Raw genomic sequence first — 21,843 nt, forward strand, 5'->3', positions numbered from 1 at the left:
CAGCTGAGGTGGGAGACTCTGTCCATAGGACAACAATTAGTCGTATATTGCACAAATCTGGCCTTTATGGAAGAGTGGCAAGAAAGCCATTTCTTAAAGATATCCATAAAAAGTGTTGTTTAAAGTTTGCCACAAGCCACCTGGGAGACACACCAAACATGTGGAAGAAGGTGCTCTGGTCAGATGAAGCCAAAATTGAACTTTTTTGGTAACAATGCAAAACGTTATGTTTGGCGTAAAAGCAACACAGCTCATCACCCTGAACACACCATCCCCACAGTCAAACATGGTGGTGGCAGCATCATGGTTTGGGCCTGCTTTTCTTCAGCAGGGAAAAGGGAAGATGGTTAAAATTGATGGGAAGATGGATGGAGCCAAATACAGGACCATTCTGGAAGAAAACCTGATGGAGTCTGCAAAAGACCTGAGACTGGGACGGAGATTTGTCTTCCAACAAGACAATGATCCAAAACATAAAGCAAAATCTACAATGGAATGGTTCAAAAATAAACATATCCAGGTGATAGAATGGCCAAGTCAAAGTCCAGACCTGAATCCAATCGAGAATCTGTGGAAAGAACTGAAAACTGCTGTTCACAAATGCTCTCCATCCAACCTCACTGAGCTCGAGCTGTTTTGCAAGGAGGAATGGGAAAAAATGTCAGTCTCTCGATGTGCAAAACTGATAGAGACATACCCCAAGCGACTTACAGCTGTAATCGCAGCAAAAGGTGGCACTACAAAGTATTAACTTAAGGGGGCTGAATGATTTTGCACGCCCAATTTTTCAGTTTTTGATTTGTTAAAAAAGTTTGAAATATCCAATAATTGTCGTTCCACTTCATGATTGTGTCCCACTTGTTGTTGATTCTTCACAAAAAAAAATACAGTTTTATATCTTTATGTTTAAAGCCTGAAATGTGGCAAAATGTCGCAAAGTTCAAGGGGGCCGAATACTTTCGCAAAGCACTGTATATAGCCAAGTTATCACCTGGTACCCCTGCACATTGACTCTGTACTGGTACCCTGTTTATATAGCCAAGTTATCACCTCGTACCCCTGCACATCGACTCTGTACTGGTACCCTGTTTATATAGCCAAGTTATCACCTGGTACCCCTGCACATTGACTCTCTACTGGTACCCTGTTTATATAGCCAAGTTATCACCTGGTACCCCTGCACATTGACTCTCTACTGGTACCCTGTTTATATAGCCAAGTTATCACCTGGTACCCCTGCACATTGACTCTGTACTGGTACCCTGTTTAAATAGCCAAGTTATCACCTCATACCCCTGCACATTGACTCTGTACTGGTACCCTGTTTATATAGCCAAGTTATTGTCGTTGTCATTTTTTCTATATTTTCGTCTTGTTGGGAAGGGTCCGTAAGTAAGCATTTGTCTACACCTGTTGTTTCTAAATGCGATTTGAATAGATTTGATAAGGAGATTATTGCACCATCCTCCTTGTCTGTCTCTTCATGTGCCATTCTGAAGTATATACTAATAATGTGCTTCTCCAGCTCCAGGCTCCGGTGAGAATGCTGAGGAGCGTGTGTTTCGGGAGCGCATGCGGCCTAGGAAGAGGCAGGGTGCCGTACGAAGGAGGGTCCATCAAGTCAACGGACACAAGTTCATGGCCACCTACCTGCGGCAGCCTACCTACTGCTCCCACTGCAGAGACTTTATATGGTGAGAGACACACACATGCCTACATCAGCCTTTATATGCATGGTCATGGGCGGTCTGAGCTCTTGTCTGTCAGTGTTTCCATGGAGACAGTGGGAAAAGCCCCTAGGCTAACCATTACAGTGGAAGCTTTATCCTGGAGACTACAGCCGGTTCTCTGCTCCCTGTTTGCACCAAGCTACATGAAACAAGCACACATCTGTAGTACTCATGGCACAGGCTGCAAGCTGACAAGTACTGCTTCCTAGGGCTTATGACCTAACAGATGACTGCAGAGCACACCCAGGAGGCACAGAGTCTTAAGGCTGTGAGAAGAGTCTGATCTGGGCTCGTAGGCACAAAGCATCTCAGAGTAGGAGTGCTGATCTAGGATCATGTCCCAGCCTGTCCATATAATCGAATTCATTATGATCTAAAAGGCAAATGTGATCCTAGATCAGCACTCCTACTCTGAGAGGCTTTGTGCATACGGGCCCTGGTCTGAACTAAGCAGAACTGGGAACTGCCTGCCTACATGTAGCCCCCAAATAGCCACATTGACAGCACCTATAGAGGTGGCCCAACTCACTGCTATGGCTCAGGAACCTCTTAAACGTTCTGCTGTTCAATGGTTCAATTTCCATTCATTACAGCAAAGCAGGGTTAGGCTGTTTAAATTCCAGATTATGACTTCTAATCAAAAACATAGAAAAATACATGTTGAACGTGACAAAGCTTTGACGGCCCAAATATATTCACTTCATTCCAAGTAATAACTTACAATTCCACAGTAACTTAATACTGTTCCACTCTGAATCTGACTGTATGTTTCATTGAGTGACCATTTCTCTCTCTCAACAGGGGTGTGATTGGAAAACAGGGTTACCAGTGTCAAGGTAACCATCATATCTATGTCTGTGTTACAGCTATCTGCACACCAATGTGTATTCCCATAACAGATAACTCAACTAACGTGTTGAAATGAAAGTGATTGACTTAGTTGTCTGTTGTCTCCTAGTGTGCACGTGTGTAGTCCATAAGCGCTGCCACGAGCTCATCATAACAAAATGTGCTGGGATGAAGAAAGACAAAGAGGACACCACACCAGAGGAGGTAGGCATCATTCCAGATATGAGTTATAATGAGGTGAATCAATCTAAGGGTGTGACTGTGTGATCGTTAATGGTCTTTGTCTCCCCCTGCAGGTTGGATCCCAGCGGTTCAGCGTTAATATGCCTCATAAGTTTGGTATTCACAACTTCAAAGTCCTAACCTTCTGTGACCACTGTGGATCGCTACTGTGGGGCCTGCTCAGACAAGGGCTGCAATGCAAAGGTACGCCAGCACACACACATGCACACATGCGCAAACAAACCCACATACGCACGCACACACACACACAAACACACACACAATGATATACAAACAAATGCACCACTACACACAGACAATCACATACATAGTACATTCTCACAACATTTTGTACTGGTCAAGAAGAATGCACTCCAATAGCATGGTGTCCCTCTCTGTTTGTAACCATGGTCTCTCTCTCTGTTTGTAACCATGGTCTCTCTCTCTGTTTGTAACCATGGTCTCTCTCTCAGTCAGTAACCATGGTCTCTCTCTCAGTCAGTAACCATGGTCTCTCTCTCAGTCAGTAACCATGGTCTCTCTCTCAGTCAGTAACCATGGTCTCTCTCTCAGTCAGTAACCATGGTCTCTCTCTCAGTCAGTAACCATGGTCTCTCTCTCAGTCTGTAACCATGGTCTCTCTCTCTCAGTCAGTAACCATGGAATCTTTCTCAGTCAGTAACCATGGTCTCTCTCTGTCAGTAACCATGGAATCTCTCTCAGTCTGTAACCATGGTCTCTCTCTCAGTCAGTAACCATGGTCTCTCTCTCAGTCAGTAACAATGGAATCTCTCTCAGTCAGTAACCATGGAATCTCTCTCAGTCAGTAACCATGGAATCTCTCTCAGTCAGTAACCATGGTCTCTCTCTCAGTCAGTAACCATGGTCTCTCTCTCAGTCTGTAATCATAGAATCTCTCTCAGTCAGCAACCATGGTCTCTCTCTCAGTCAGTAACCATGGAATCTCTCTGTCTGTAATCATGGAATCTCTCTCAGTCAGTAACCATGGAATCTCTCTCAGTCTGTAATGTGAATGAACATGTGATGTAACCATGGTCTCTCTCTCAGTCAGTAACCATGGAATCTCTCTCAGTCTGTAACCATGGTCTCTCTCTGTCAGTAACCATGGTCTCTCTCTCAGTCAGTAACCATGGAATCTCTCTCAGTCAGTAACCATGGAATCTCTCTCAGTCTGTAATCATGGTCTCTCTCTCAGTCTGTAATGTGAATGAACATGTGATGTAACCATGGTCTCTCTCTCAGTCAGTAACCATGTAATCTCTCTGTCTGTAATCATGGTCTCTCTCTCCGTCTGTAATGTGAATGAACATGTGAGGTAACCATGGTCTCTCTCTCAGTCTGTAACCATGGTCTCTCTCTCAGTCTGTAACGTGAATGAACATATGAGGTAACCATGGTCTCTCTTAGTCAGTAACCATGGTCTCTCTCAGTCTGTAACCATGGTCTCTCTCTGTCTGTAACCATGGTCTCACTCTCAGTCTGTAACCATGGTCTCACTCTCAGTCTGTAACCAAGGTCTCTCTCTCAGTCTGTAACCATGGTTTCTCTCTCAATCAGTAACCATGGTCTCTCTCAGTCTGTAACCATGGTCTCTCTCAGTCTGTAATCATGGTCTCTCTCTGTCTGTAACCATGGTGTCTCTCGCAGTCTGTAATGTGAATGAACATGTGATGTAACCATGGTCTCTCTCTCAGTCAGTAACCATCTAATCTCTCTGTCTGTAATCATGGTCTCTCTCTCCGTCTGTAATGTGAATGAACATGTGAGGTAACCATGGTCTCTCTCTCAGTCTGTAACCATGGTCTCTCTCTCAGTCTGTAACGTGAATGAACATATGAGGTAACCATGGTCTCTCTTAGTCAGTAACCATGGTCTCTCTCAGTCTGTAACCATGGTCTCTCTCTGTCTGTAACCATGGTCTCACTCTCAGTCTGTAACCATGGTCTCACTCTCAGTCTGTAACCAAGGTCTCTCTCTCAGTCTGTAACCATGGTTTCTCTCTCAATCAGTAACCATGGTCTCTCTCAGTCTGTAACCATGGTCTCTCTCAGTCTGTAATCATGGTCTCTCTCTGTCTGTAACCATGGTGTCTCTCGCAGTCTGTAACCATGGTCTCTCTCTGTCAGTAACCATGGTGTCTCTCTCAGTTTCTAACCATGGTGTCTCTCTCAGTCAGTAACCATGGTCTCTCTCTCAGTCAGTAACCATGGTGTCGCTCTCGGTCAGTAACCATGGTCTCTCTCTCGGTCAGTAACCATGGTCTCTCTCTCGGTCAGTAACCATGGTCTCTCTCTCAGTCAGTAACCATGGTCTCTCTCTCAGTCAGTAACCATGGTCTCTCTCTCAGTCAGTAACCATGGTGTCTCTCTCTGTCAGTAACCATGGTCTCTCTCTCAGTCAGTAACCATGGTGTCGCTCTCGGTCAGTAACCATGGTCTCTCTCTCGGTCAGTAACCATGGTCTCTCTCTCAGTCAGTAACCATGGTCTCTCTCTCAGTCAGTAACCATGGTCTCTCTCTCAGTCAGTAACCATGGTGTCGCTCTCAGTCAGTAACCATGGTGTCGCTCTCAGTCAGTAACCATGGTCTCTCTCTCAGTCAGTAACCATGGTCTCTCTCTCAGTCAGTAACCATGGTCTCTCTCTCAGTCAGTAACTATGGTCTCTCTCAGTCAGTAACCATGGTCTCTCTCTCAGTCAGTAACAATGGTGTCGCTCTCAGTCAGTAACCATGGTCTCTCACTCAGTCAGTAACCATGGTCTCTCTCAGTCTGTAACCATGGTGTCTCTCTCAGTCAGTAACCATGGTCTCTCTCTCAGTCAGTAACTATGGTCTCTCTCAGTCAGTAACCATGGTCTCTCTCTCAGTCAGTAACAATGGTGTCGCTCTCAGTCAGTAACCATGGTCTCTCTCTCAGTCAGTAACCATGGTCTCTCTCAGTCTGTAACCATGGTGTCTCTCTCAGTCAGTAACCATGGTGTCTCTCTCAGTCAGTAACCATGGTCTCTCTCAATCAGTACCATGGTCTCTCTCTAAGTCTGTAACCATGGTGTCTCTCTCAGTCAGTAACCATGGTCTCGCTCAATCAGTACCATGGTCTCTCTCTCAGTCTGTAACCATGGTCTCTCAGTCAGTAACCATGGTCTCTCTCTCAGTCAGTAACCATGGAATCTCTCTGTCAGTAACCATGGAATCTCTCTCAGTCAGTAACCATGGAATCTCTCTCAGTCTGTAATCATGGAATCTCTCTCAGTCAGTAACCATGGAATCTCTCTCAGTCTGTAATCATGGTCTCTCTCTCAGTCTGTAATGTGAATGAACATGTGATGTAACCATGGTCTCTCTCTCAGTCAGTAACCATGGAATCTCTCTCAGTCTGTAATCATGGTCTCTCTCTCCGTCTGTAATGTGAATGAACATGTGAGGTAACCATGGTCTCTCTCTCAGTCTGTAACCATGGTCTCTCTCTGTCTGTAACGTGAATGAACATATGAGGTAACCATGGTCTCTCTTAGTCAGTAACCATGGTCTCTCTCAGTCTGTAACCATGGTCTCTCTCTGTCTGTATCCATGGTCTCACTCTCAGTCTGTAACCATGGTCTCACTCTCAGTCTGTAACCAAGGTCTCTCTCTCAGTCTGTAACCATGGTTTCTCTCTCAATCAGTAACCATGGTCTCTCTCAGTCTGTAACCATGGTCTCTCTCAGTCTGTAATCATGGTCTCTCTCTGTCTGTAACCATGGTGTCTCTCGCAGTCTGTAACCATGGTCTCTCTCTCAGTCAGTAACCATGGTGTCTCTCTCAGTTTCTAACCATGGTGTCTCTCTCAGTCAGTAACCATGGTCTCTCTCTCAGTCAGTAACCATGGTCTCTCTCTCAGTCAGTAACCATGGTGTCGCTCTCGGTCAGTAACCATGGTCTCTCTCTCGGTCAGTAACCATGGTCTCTCTCTCAGTCAGTAACCATGGTCTCTCTCTCAGTCAGTAACCATGGTCTCTCTCTCAGTCAGTAACCATGGTGTCGCTCTCAGTCAGTAACCATGGTCTTGCTCTCAGTCAGTAACCATGGTCTCTCTCTCAGTCAGTAACCATGGTCTCTCTCTCAGTCAGTAACTATGGTCTCTCTCAGTCAGTAACCATGGTCTCTCTCTCAGTCAGTAGCAATGGTGTCGCTCTCAGTCAGTAACCATGGTCTCTCTCTCAGTCAGTAACCATGGTGTCGCTCTCGGTCAGTAACCATGGTCTCTCTCTCGGTCAGTAACCATGGTCTCTCTCTCAGTCAGTAACCATGGTCTCTCTCTCAGTCAGTAACCATGGTCTCTCTCTCAGTCAGTAACCATGGTCTCTCTCTCAGTCAGTAACCATGGTGTCGCTCTCAGTCAGTAACCATGGTCTTGCTCTCAGTCAGTAACCATGGTCTCTCTCTCAGTCAGTAACCATGGTCTCTCTCTCAGTCAGTAACTATGGTCTCTCTCAGTCAGTAACCATGGTCTCTCTCTCAGTCAGTAGCAATGGTGTCGCTCTCAGTCAGTAACCATGGTCTCTCTCTCAGTCAGTAACCATGGTCTCTCTCAGTCTGTAACCATGGTGTCTCTCTCAGTCAGTAACCATGGTGTCTCTCTCAGTCAGTAACCATGGTCTCTCTCAATCAGTACCATGGTCTCTCTCTAAGTCTGTAACAATGGTGTCTCTCTCAGTCAGTAACCATGGTCTCGCTCAATCAGTACCATGGTCTCTCTCTCAGTCTGTAACCATGGTCTCTCAGTCAGTAACCATGGTCTCTCTCTCAGTCAGTAACCATGGAATCTCTCTGTCAGTAACCATGGAATCTCTCTGTCAGTAACCATGGAATCTCTCTGTCTGTAATCATGGAATCTCTCTCAGTCAGTAACCATGGTCTCTCTCTGTCAGTAACCATGGTCTCTCTCTGTCTGTAATCATAGAATCTCTCTCAGTCAGCAACCATGGTCTCTCAGTCAGTAACCATGGAATCTCTCTGTCTGTAATCATGGAATCTCTCTCAGTCAGTAACCATGGAATCTCTCTCAGTCTGTAATGTGAATGAACATATGAGGTAACCATGGTCTCTCTTAGTCAGTAACCATGGTCTCTCTGTCTGTAACCATGGTCTCACTCTCAGTCTGTAACCATGGTCTCTCTCTCAGTCTGTAACCATGGTTTCTCTCTCAATCAGTAACCATGGTCTCTCTCAGTCTGTAACCATGGTCTCTCTCAGTCTGTAACCATGGTCTCTCTCTGTCTGTAACCATGGTCTCTCTCAGTCTGTAACCATGGTCTCTCTCAGTCTGTAACCATGGTCTCTCTCAGTCTGTAACCATGGTCTCTCTCTGTCTGTAACCATGGTCTCTCTCAGTCTGTAACCATGGTGTCTCTCTCAGTTTCTAACCATGGTGTCTCTCTGTCAGTAACTATGGTCTCTCTCTAAGTCAGTAACCATGGTCTCTCTCTCAGTCAGTAACCATGGTCTCTCTCTCAGTCAGTAACCATGGTGTCGCTCTAAGTCAGTAACCATAGTCTCTCTCAGTCAGTAACCATGGTCTCTCTCTCAGTCAGTAACAATGGTGTCGCTCTCAGTCAGTAACCATGGTCTCTCTCTCAGTCAGTAACCATGGTCTCTCTCAGTCTGTAACCATTGTGTCTCTTTCAGTCAGTAACCATGGTGTCTCTCTCAGTCAGTAACCATGGTCTCTCTCAATCAGTACCATGGTCTCTCTCTCAGGCTGTAAGGTGAATGAACATGTGATGTAACCATGGTCTCTCTCTCAGTCAGTAACCATGGTCTCTCTCTCAGTCTGTAACCATGGTCTCTCTCTTAGTCTGTAACGATGTTGTCTCTCTCAGTCTGTAACCATGTTTCTCTCAGTCCGTAACCATGGTCTCTCTCAGTCTGTAAAAATGGTGTCTCTCTCAGTCCATAACCATGGTGTCTCTCTCAGTCAGTAACTATGGTCTCTCTCTAAGTCAGTAACCATGGTCTCTCTCTTAGTCAGTAACCATGGTCTATCTCTCAGTCTGTATGGTGAATGAACAAGTGAGGTAACCATGGTCTCTCTCAGTCAGTAACCATGGTCTCTCTCTTAGTCTGTATGGTGAATGAACAAGTGAGGTAACCATGGTCTCTCTCAGTCAGTAACCATGGTCTCTCTCTTAGTCTGTAACCATGGTGTCTCTCTCAGTCTGCAACCATGGTCTCTCTCTCAGTCAGTAACCATGGTGTCTCTCTGTCTCTAACCATGGTGTCTCTCTCAGTCAGTAACTATGGTCTCTCTCTAAGTCAGTAACCATGGTCTCTCTCTCAGTCTGTAACCATGGTCTCTCTCTCTCTCTGTATGTAACCATGGTCTCTCTCTCAGTCTGTAACCATGGTCTATCTCTCAGTCTGTATGGTGAATGAACAAGTGAGGTAACCATGGTCTCTCTCAGTCAGTAACCATGGTCTCTCTCTTAGTCTGTAACCATGGTGTCTCTCTCAGTCTGCAACCATGGTCTCTCTCTCAGTCAGTAACCATGGTGTCTCTCTCAGTCAGTAACTATGGTCTCTCTCTAAGTCAGTAACCATGGTCTCTCTCTTAGTCAGTAACCATGGTCTCTCTCTCAGTCAGTAACCATGGTTTCTCTATCAGTCAGTAACCATTGTCTCTCTCTCAGTCTGTAACCATGGTCTCTCTCTTAGTCTGTAAGGTGAATGAACATGTGAGGTAACCATGGTCTCTCTGTCTGTAACCATGGTTTCTCTATCAGTCAGTAACCATGGTCTCTCTCTGTCTGTAAGGGGAATGAACATGTGAGGTAACCATGGTCTCTCTCAGTCTGTAACCATGGCCTCTCTCTCAGTCTGTAACCATGGTCTCTCTATCAGTCAGTAACCATGGTCTCTCTCTGTCTGTAACCATGGTCTCTCTCTTAGTCTGTAAGGTGAATGAACATGTGAGGTAACCAAGGTCTCTCTCAGTCAGTAACCATGGTCTCTCTCAGTATGTAACCATGGTCTCTCTCCCAGTCTCTAAGGTGAATGAATATGTGAGGTAACCATGGTCTCTCTCAGTCAGTAACCATGGTCTCTCTCAGTCAGTAACCATGGTCTCTCTCTGTCAGTAACCATGGTCTCTCTCTCAGTCTGTAAGGTGAATGAACATGTGAGGTAACCATGGTCTCTCTCAGTCAGTAACCATGTACTCTCTCAATCAGTAACCATGGTCTCTTTTTCAGTCAGTAACCTTGGTCTCTCTCTCAGTCTGTAAGGTGAATGAACATGTGATGTAACCATGGTCTCTCTCTCAGTCAGTAACCATGGTCTCTCTCAGTCAGTAACCATGGTGTCTCTCTCAGTCTGTAAGGTGAATGAACATGTGATGTAACCATGGTCTCTCTCAGTCAGTAACCATGGTCTCTCTCTGTCTGTAACCATGATCTCTCTGTCAGTAACCATGGTCTCTCTCTCAGTGTGTAAGGTGAATGAACATGTGAGGTAACCATGGTCTCTCTCTCAGTCTGTAACCATGGTTTCTCTATCAGTCAGTAACCATGGTCTCTCTCTCAGTCAGTAACCATGGAATCTCTCTTAGTCTGTAATCATGGTCTCTCTCTCTCTGTCTGTAATGTGAATGAACATGTGAGGTAACCCTGGTCTCAGTCAGTAACCATGGTCTCTCTCTCAGTCTGTAACTATGGTCTCTCTCTCAGTCTGTAACGTGAATGAACATATGAGGTAACCATGGTCTCTCTTAGTCAGTAACCATGGTCTCTCTCAGTCTGTAACCATGGTCTCTCTCTCTCAGTCTGTAACCATGTTCTCACTCTCAGTCTGTAACCATGGTCTCTCTCTCAGTCTGTAACCATGGTCTCTCTCAGTCTGTAACCATGGTCTCTCTCTCGGTCTGTAATCATGGTCTCTCTCTCAGTCTGTAACCATGGTCTCTCTCTCAGTCAGTAACCATGGTGTCTCTCTCAGTTTCTAATCATGGTGTCTCTCTAAGTCAGTAACCATGGTCTCTCTCTCAGTCAGTAACCATGGTCTCTCTCTCAGTCAGTAACCATGGTGTCGCTCTCGGTCAGTAACCATGGTCTCTCTCTCAGTCAGTAACCATGGTCTCTCTCTCAGTCAGTAACCATGGTCTCTCTCTCAGTCAGTAACCATGGTGTCGCTCTCAGTCAGTAACCATGGTCTCGCTCTCAGTCAGTAACCATGGTCTCTCTCTCAGTCAGTAACCATGGTCTCTCTCTCAGTCAGTAACTATGGTCTCTCTCTAAGTCAGTAACCATGGTCTCTCTCAGTCAGTAACCATGGTCTCTCTCTCAGTGTGTAAGGTGAATGAACATGTGAGGTAACCATGGTCTCTCTCTCAGTCTGTAACCATGGTTTCTCTATCAGTCAGTAACCATGGTCTCTCTCTCAGTCAGTAACCATGGAATCTCTCTTAGTCTGTAATCATGGTCTCTCTCTCTCTGTCTGTAATGTGAATGAACATGTGAGGTAACCATGGTCTCAGTCAGTAACCATGGTCTCTCTCTCAGTCTGTAACCATGGTCTCTCTCTCAGTCTGTAACGTGAATGAACATATGAGGTAACCATGGTCTCTCTTAGTCAGTAACCATGGTCTCTCTCAGTCTGTAACCATGGTCTCTCTCTCTCAGTCTGTAACCATGTTCTCACTCTCAGTCTGTAACCATGGTCTCTCTCTCAGTCTGTAACCATGGTGTCTCTCTCAGTCTGTAACCATGGTCTCTCTCTCAGTCAGTAACCATGGTGTCTCTCTCAGTTTCTAACCATGGTGTCTCTCTCAGTCAGTAACTATGGTCTCTCTCTCAGTCAGTAACCATGGTGTCGCTCTCGGTCAGTAACCATGGTCTCTCTCTCGGTCAGTAACCATGGTCTCTCTCTCGGTCAGTAACCATGGTCTCTCTCTCAGTCAGTAACCATGGTCTCTCTCTCAGTCAGTAACCATGGTCTCTCTCTCAGTCAGTAACCATGGTCTCTCTCTCAGTCAGTAACCATGGTCTCTCTCTCAGTCAGTAACCATGGTCTCTCTCTCAGTCAGTAACCATGGTCTCTCTCTCAGTCAGTAACCATGGTCTCTCTCTCAGTCAGTAACCATGGTCTCTCTCTCAGTCAGTAACCATGGTCTCTCTCTCAGTCAGTAACCATGGTCTCTCTCTCAGTCAGTAACCATGGTCTCTCTCTCAGTCAGTAACCATGGTCTCTCTCTCAGTCAGTAACCATGGTCTCTCTCTCAGTCAGTAACCATGGTCTCTCTCTCAGTCAGTAACCATGGTGTCGCTCTCAGTCAGTAACCATGGTCTCTCTCTCAGTCAGTAACCATGGTCTCTCTCTCAGTCTGTAACCATGGTGTCTCTCTCAGTCAGTAACCATGGTGTCTCTCTCAGTCAGTAACCATGGTCTCTCTCAGTCTGTAACCATGTTGTTTCTCTCAGTCCGTAACCATGGTCTCTCTGTCTGTAAAAATGGTGTCTCTCTGTCCATAACCATGGTCTCTCTCTCTCTCAGTATGTAACCATGGTCTCTCTCTCAGTCTGTAACCATGGTCTATCTCTCAGTCTGTATGGTGAATGAACAAGTGAGGTAACCATGGTCTCTCTCAGTCAGTAACCATGGTCTCTCTCTTAGTCAGTAACCATGGTCTCTCTCTTAGTCTGTAACCATGGTGTCTCTCTCAGTCTGTAACCATGGTCTCTCTCTGTCAGTAACCATGGTGTCTCTCTGTCTCTAACCATGGTGTCTCTCTCAGTCAGTAACTATGGTCTCTCTCTAAGTCAGTAACCATGGTCTCTCTCTCAGTCAGTAACCATGGTGTCGCTCTCGGTCAGTAACCATGGTCTCTCTCTCAGTCAATAACCATGGTCTCTCTCTCAGTCAGTAACCATGGTCTCTCTCTCAGTCAGTAACCATGGTGTCGCTCTCAGTCAGTAACCATGGTCTCGCTCTCAGTCAGAAACCATGGTCTCTCTCTCAGTCAGTAACCATGGTCTCTCTCTCAGTCAGTAACAATGATGTCGCTCTCAGTCAGTAACCATGGTCTCTCTCTGTCAGTATCCATGGTCTCTCTCAGTCTGTAACCATGGTGTCTCTCTCAGTCAGTAACCATAGTGTCTCTCTCAGTCAGTAACCATGGTCTCTCTCAATCAGTAACCATGGTCTCTCTCTCAGTCTTTAACCATGGTCTCTCTCTGTCTTTAACCATGGTCTCTCTCTCAGTCTGTAACCATGGTGTCTCTCTCAGTCAGTAACCATGGTCTCTCTCTCAGGCTGTAAGGTGAATGAACATGTGATGTAACCATGGTCTCTCTCTCAGTCTGTAACCATGTTGTCTCTCTCAGTCTGTAACCATGTTGTTTCTCTCAGTCCGTAACCATGGTCTCTCTGTCTGTAAAAATGGTGTCTCTCTGTCCATAACCATGGTCTCTCTCTCTCTCAGTATGTAACCATGGTCTATCTCTCAGTCTGTATGGTGAATGAACAAGTGAGGTAACCATGGTCTCTCTAAGTCAGTAACCATGGTCTCTCTCAGTCAGTAACCATGGTCTCTCTCTTAGTCTGTAACCATGGTGTCTCTCTCAGTCTGTAACCATGGTCTCTCTCTCAGTCAGTAACCATGGTGTCTCTCTCAGTCTCTAACCATGGTGTCTCTCTCAGTCAGTAACCATGGTCTCTCTCTCAGTCAGTAACCATGGTCTCTCTCTCAGTCAGTAACCATGGTTTCTCTATCAGTCAGTAACCATTGTCTCTCTCTCAGTCTGTAACCATGGTATCTCTCTTAGTCTGTAAGGTGAATGAACATGTGAGGTAACCATGGTCTCTCTCTCAGTCTGTAACCATGGTTTCTCTATCAGTCAGTAACCATGGTCTCTCTCTCAGTCTGTAACCATGGTCTCTCTCAGTCAGTAACCATGGTCTCTCTCTCAGTCTGTAAGGGGAATGAACATGTGAGGTAACCATGGTCTCTCTCAGTCTGTAACCATGGTCTCTCTCTCAGTCTGTAACCATGGTCTCTCTCTCAGTCTGTAACCATGGTTTCTCTATCAGTCAGTAACCATGGTGTCTCTCTCAGTCTGTAACCATGGTCTATCTCTTAGTCTGTAAGGTGAATGAACATGTGAGGTAACCAAGGTTTCTCTCAGTCAGTAACCATGGTCTCTCTCAGTATGTAACCATGGTCTATCTCTTAGTCTGTAAGGTGAATGAATATGTGAGGTAACCATGGTCTCTCTCAGTCAGTAACCATGGACTCTCTCAATCAGTAACCATGGTCTCTTTTTCAGTCAGTAACCTTGGTCTCTCTCTCAATCTGTGAGGTGAATGAACATGTGAGGTAACCATGGTCTCTCTCAGTCAGTAACCATGGTCTCTCTCTCAGTCTGTAAGGTGAATGCACATGTGGTGTAACTATGGTCTCTCTCAGTCAGTAACCATGGTCTCTCTCTCAGTCTGTAAGGTGAATGCACATGTGGTGTAACTATGGTCTCTCTCAGACAGTAACCATGGTCTCTCTCGGTCTTTAACCATGGTCTCTCTCAGTCAGTAACCATGGTCTCTCTCTCAGTCTGTAAGGTGAATGAGCATGTGATGTTACCATGGTCTCTCTCAGTCAGTAACCATGGTCTCTCTCTCAGTCTGTAACCATGGTCTCTCTCAGTCAGTAACCATGGTCTCTCTCACTCAGTAACCATGGTCTCTCTCAGTCTGTAACCATGATCTCTCTCACTCAGTAACCATGGTCTCTCTCTCAGTGTGTAAGGTGAATGAACATGTGATGTAACCATGGTCTCTCTCTCAGTCTGTAAGGTGAATGTACACAGACGCTGTGAAAGTAACGTGGCTCCTAACTGTGGGGTGGACGCGAGGGGCATCGCCAAGGTTCTGTCAGACCTGGGGGTCACACCAGACAAGATCTCCAGCAGTGCCCAGAGGAGGAAAAAGGTTAGAGGGCATCACCATTGACACTGGGCACTGCCAGGGGGCACTGCCGTGGTCAGAGGGCAGAGGCGAGGGGTTATGGTCAAGGAGTAGAAGCAGGGGTATGGGCAGGGGCAGGGGCCAACGGGTATGAGCAGGGGTAGGGGTATGGGGCAGGGATATAGGGCAGGGGTATGGGCAGGGGTAGGGTGCAGGGGTATGGGCAGGGGTGAATGGTAGGGGCAGGGGTATGGGGCAGGGGTATGGGCAGGGGTATGGGGCAGGGGTGTGGGGCAGGGGTATGGGTATTGGCAGGGGCAGGGGTGAGGGTCAGGGGCAGGACTGAGGGGTAGGGAGTGTAGGCAGGGGTATGGGGCAGGGGTGAGGGTAGGGAGTATGTGCAGGGGATAGGTGGCTGGGGGAGGGGCGAGGGGTATCGGCAAGGGCAACAATTGATGAGAATTCAGATTTATTAAATGTGTACAGAATGTCCTCAATGAGACAATTAATTTAGCAGCAGTCACAGTGCACACAGATCAAACGCATATCCCCTGCCTCCTAATCCTGCTTGTACCCCTTGCCCCTGCCCAGATATAATTCTACTGGATAGAATTATACTCAACAGAACTATACTGGATAGAATGATACTGGATAGAATTATACTGGATAGAATTATTCTGGATAGAATGATTATGGATATAATTATACTGGATAGAATTATACTGGATAGAATTATATTGGATAGAATGATTATAGATAGAATTATACTGGATAGAATTAGACTGGATATAATTAGACTGGATATAATTAGACTGGATATAATTATATTGGATAGAAAGATTATAGATATAATTATTCTGAATATAATTATCCTGGATAGAATTATACTGGATAGAATGATTATGTATAGAATTATACTGGATATAGTGATTATAGATTGAATTATACTGGACTAAATTATAATGGATATAATTATACTGGTATATTATAGAATGATTATGGATCGAATTATACTGGATATAATGATTATGGATATAATTATACTGGATATATTGATTATGGATATAATTATACTGGATATATTGATTATGGATATAATTATACTGGATAGAATTATACTGGATAGAATGATTATGGATAGAATTATACTGGATAGAATTAGACTGGATAGAATGATTATGGATAGAATTATACCGAGTAGATTTATTCTGGATAGAGTTATGCTGGATAGAATGATTATGGATAGAATTATACTGGATATAATGATTATGGATAGAATTATACTGGATAGAATTATACTGGATATAATGATTATGGATAGAATTATACTGGATATAATTATACTGGATAGAATGATTATGGATAGAATTATACTGGATATATTGATTATGGATATAATTATACTGGATATATTGATTATGGATAGAATTATACTGGATAGAATGATTATGCATAGAATTATACTGGATAGAATGATTATGGATAGAATTATACTGGATATAATTATACTGGATAGAATGATTGTGGATAGAATTATACTGGAAAGAATTATACTTGATAGAATGATAATGGATAGAATTATACTGGATAGAATGATTATGGATATACTTATACTGGATATAATTAGAATGAATAGAATGATTTTGGATATAATTATACTGGATAGAATGATAATATATTGAATGATTATGGATTGAAATATACTTGATAGAATTATACTGGATAGAATGATTATGGATAGAATTATGCTGGATAAAATTATCCTGGATATAATGATTATGGATAGAATTATACTGGATAGAATTATACAGCACAGAATGATTATGTATAGAATTATACTGGATAGATTTCGACTGGATAAATGATAATGGACAGAATTATACTGGATAGAATGATTATGGATATACTTATACTGGATAGAATTATACTGGATGTAATGATTATGGATATAATTATACTGGATAGATTGATAATAGATTGAATGATTATGGACTGAATTATACTTGATGTAATTATACTGGATAAAATGGTTATGGATAGAATTATGCTGGATAAAATAATCCTGGATAGAATGATTATGGATAGAATGATACTGGATACAATTCGACTGGATAAATGATTATGGATAGAATTATACTGGATAGAATTATACTGGATAGAATTGTACAGGATTTAATGATTATGGATAGAATTATACTGGATAGAATTAGACTGGATAGAATGATTATGGATAGAATTATACTGGATAGAATTATACAGCACAGAATGATTATGGATAGAATTATACTGAGTAGATGCATTCTAGATATAATTATGCTGGATAGAATGATTATGGATAGAATTATACTGGATATAATGATTATGGATAGAATTATACTGTATAGAATGATTATGGATAGAATTATACTGCATAGAATTAGACTGGATAGAATGATTATGGATAGAATTATACTGAGTAGATTTATTCTGGATAGAGTTATGCTGGATAGAATGATTATGGATAGAATTATACTGGAGATAATGATTATGGATAGAATTATACTGGATATATTGATTATGGATAGAATTATACTGGATATAATTATACTGGATATATTGATTATGTATAGAATTATACTGGATAGAATTATACTGGATAGAATGATTATGGATAGAATTATACTGGATATAATTATACTGGATAGAATGATTGTGGATAGAATTATACTGGATAGAATTACACTGGATATAATGATTGTGGATAAAATTATACTGGATAGAATTATACTGGATAGAATTATACTGGATATAATGATTATGGATATAATTATACTGGATATTTTGATTATGGATAGAATTATACTGGATAGAATTATACTGGATATATTGATTATGTATAGAATTATACTGGATAGAATTATAATGGATAGAATGATTATGGATAGAATTATACTGGATAGAATGATTTTGGATAGAATTATACTGGATAGAATTGTACTGGATATAATGATTATGGATAGAATTATACTGGATATATTGATTATGGATAGAATTATACTGGATAGAATTATACTGGATATGGTGCTTATGGATAGAATTATACTGGATATAATTATACTGGATAGAATGATTTTGGATAGAATTATACTGGATATAATTATACTGGATAGAATGATTTTGGATAGAATTATACTGGATAGAATTATACTGGATAGAATGATTATGGATAGAATTATACTGGATATAATTATACTGGATAGAATGATTTTGGATAGAATTGTACTGGATAGAATTGTACTGGATATAATGATTATGGATAGAATTATACTGGATAGAATAATACTGGATATAATGATTATGGATATAATTATACAGCACAGAATGATTATGGATAGAATTATACTGAGTAGATGCATTCTAGATATAATTATGCTGGATAGAATGATTATGGATAGAATTATACTGGATATATTGATTATGGATAGAATTATACTGGATATAGTGATTATGGATATAATTATACTGGATAGAATTATACTGGATAAAATTACACAGTATAGAATGATTATGGATAGAATTATACTGGATAGAATTATACTGGATAGAATGATTGTGGATAGAATTATACTGGATAGAATTATACTTGATAGAATGATAATGGATAGAATTATACTGGATAGAATGATTATGGATATAGTTATACTGGATATAATTAGAATGAATAGAATGATACTGGATAGAATTATACTGTATGTAATGATTATGGAGATAATTATACTGGATAGATTGATTATGTATAGAATTATACTGGATAGAATTATACTGGATAGAATGATTATGGATAGAATTATACTGGATAGAATTATACTGGATATAATGATTGTGGATATAATTATACTGGATAGAATTATACTGGATATAATGATTATGGATATAATTATACTGGATATTTTGATTATGGCTAGAATTATACTGGATAGAATTATACTGGATAGAATTATTGTGGATAGAATTATACTGGATAGAATTATACTGGATATAATGATTGTGGATAGAATTATACTGGATAGAATTATACTGGATATAATGATTATGGATATAATTATACTGGATATTTTGATTATGGATATAATTATACTGGATAGAATTATACTGGAGATAATGATTATGGATATAATTATACTGGATATTTTGATTATGGCTAGAATTATACTGGATAGAATTATACTGGATAGAATTATTGTGGATAGAATTATACTGGATAGAATTATACTGGATATAATGATTGTGGATAGAATTATACTGGATAGAATTATACTGGATATAATGATTATGGATATAATTATACTGGATATTTTGATTATGGATATAATTATACTGGATATTTTGATTATGGCTAGAATTATACTGGATAGAATTATACTGGATAGAATTATACTGGATATAATGATTGTGGATAGAATTATACTGGATATAATTATACTGGATATAATGATTATGGATATAATTATACTGGATATTTTGATTATGGATATAATTATACTGGATATTTTGATTATGGATAGAATTATACTGGATATTTTGATTATGGATATAATTATACTGGATATTTTGATTATGGATAGAATTATACTGGATAGAATTATACTGGATAGAATGATTATGGAATTATACTGAGTAGATGCATTCTAGATAGAATTATGCTGGATAGAATGATTATGGATAGAATTATACTGGATATAATGATTATGGATAGAATTATACTGTATAGAATGATTATGGATAGAATTATACTGGATAGAATTAGACTGGATAGAATGATTATGGATAGAATTATACTGGATATAATGATTATGGATATAATTATACTGGATATAATGATTATGGATATAATTATACTGGATATTTTGATTATGGATATAATTATACTGGATATTTTGATTATGGCTAGAATTATACTGGATAGAATTATACTGGATAGAATTATTGTGGATAGAATTATACTGGATAGAATTATACTGGATATAATGATTGTGGATAGAATTATACTGGATAGAATTATACTGGATATAATGATTATGGATATAATTATACTGGATATTTTGATTATGGATATAATTATACTGGATATTTTGATTATGGCTAGAATTATACTGGATAGAATTATACTGGATAGAATTATTGTGGATAGAATTATACTGGATAGAATTATACTGGATATAATGATTGTGGATAGAATTATACTGGATAGAATTATACTGGATATAATGATTATGGATATAATTATACTGGATATTTTGATTATGGATATAATTATACTGGATATTTTGATTATGGATAGAATTATACTGGATAGAATTATACTGGATAGAATTATGCTGGATAGAATGATTATGGATAGAATTATACTGGATTTAATGATTATGGATAGAATTATACTGTATAGAATGATTATGGATAGAATTATACTGGATAGAATTAGACTGGATAGAATGATTATGGATATAATTATACTGAGTAGATTTATTCTGGATAGAGTTATGCTGGATAGAATGATTATGGATAGAATTATACTGGATATAATGATTATGGATAGAATTATACTGGATATATTGATTATGGATAGAATTATACTGGATAGAATTATACTGGATATATTGATTATGTATAGAATTATACTGGATAGAATTATACTGGATAGAATTATACTGGATAGAATGATTATGGATAGAATTATACTGGGTAGAATTATACTGGATAGAATGATTGTGGATAGAATTATACTGGATAGAATTATACTGGATATATTGATTATGTATAGAATTATACTGGATAGAATTATACTGGATAGAATGATTATGGATAGAATTATACTGGATATAATTATACTGGATAGAATTATACTGGATATATTGATTATGGATAGAATTATACTGGATATATTGATTATGGATAGAATTATACTGGATAGAATTATACTGGATAAAATTACACAGTATAGAATAATTATGGATATAATTATACTGGATATAATTATACTGGAAATATTGATTATGGATAGAATTATACTGGATATAGTGATTATAGATAGAATTATACTGAATAGAATTATACTGGATAAAATTACACAGTATAGAATGATTATGGATAGAATTATACTGGATATAATTATACTGGATAGAATGATTGTGGATAGAATTATACTGGATAGAATTATACTTGATAGAATGATAATGGATAGAATTATACTGGATAGAATGATTATGGATATACTTATACTGGATATAATTAGAATGAATAGAATGATACTGTATAGAATTATACTGGATGTAATGATTATGGATATAATTATACTGGATAGATTGATAATAGATTGAAAGATTATGGATTGAATTATACTTGATGTAATTATACTGGATAAAATGGTTATGGATAGAATTATGCTGGATAAAATTATCCTGGATAGAATGATTATGGATAGAATGATACTGGATAGAATTATACAGCACAGAATGATTATGTATAGAATTATACTGGATAGAATTAGACTGGATAAATGATTATGGATAGAATTATACTGGATAGAATTATACTGGATAGAATTGTACAGGATTTAATGATTATGGATAGAATTATACTGGATAGAATGATTATGGAATTATACTGAGTAGATGCAATCTAGATAGAATTATGCTGGATAGAATGATTATGGATAGAATTATACTGGAGATAATGATTATGGATAGAATTATACTGTATAGAATGATTATGGATAGAATTATACTGGATAGAATTAGACTGGATAGAATGATTATGGATATAATTATACTGAGTAGATTTATTCTGGATAGAGTTATGCTGGATAGAATGATTATGGATAGAATTATACTGGATATAATGATTATGGATAGAATTATACTGGATATATTGATTATGGATAGAATTATACTGGATAGAATTATACTGGATATATTGATTATGTATAGAATTATACTGGATAGAATTATACTGGAGAGAATTATACTGGATAGAATGATTATGGATAGAATTATACTGGGTAGAATTATACTGGATAGAATGATTGTGGATAGAATTATACTGGATAGAATTAT

General features: G+C 40.0%; 1 protein-coding gene across 2 annotated transcripts in view; it reads left to right on the forward strand.

Moving 5' to 3' along the window:
- The window catches only part of LOC110503000 (protein kinase C epsilon type), a 276,309-nt gene that overhangs the window by 132,711 nt on the left and 121,755 nt on the right, over positions 1-21,843 (forward strand). The window contains exons 3-7 of one of the 2 annotated variants that reach the window (XM_036960862.2): positions 1,526-1,694; positions 2,532-2,566; positions 2,689-2,783; positions 2,876-3,005; positions 14,634-14,776. In XM_036960862.2, the coding sequence (XP_036816757.1) occupies positions 1,526-1,694; positions 2,532-2,566; positions 2,689-2,783; positions 2,876-3,005; positions 14,634-14,776 (572 nt within the window). The remainder of the gene's footprint in view (positions 1-1,525; positions 1,695-2,531; positions 2,567-2,688; positions 2,784-2,875; positions 3,006-14,633; positions 14,777-21,843) is intronic. The other variant, XM_090217548.1, reaches the window with a different exon arrangement.

The sequence above is a fragment of the Oncorhynchus mykiss genome, chromosome 23 (assembly GCF_057628025.1).
Source record: "Oncorhynchus mykiss isolate SJ-2025 chromosome 23, ASM5762802v1, whole genome shotgun sequence".
NCBI lineage: Eukaryota > Metazoa > Chordata > Actinopteri > Salmoniformes > Salmonidae > Oncorhynchus > Oncorhynchus mykiss.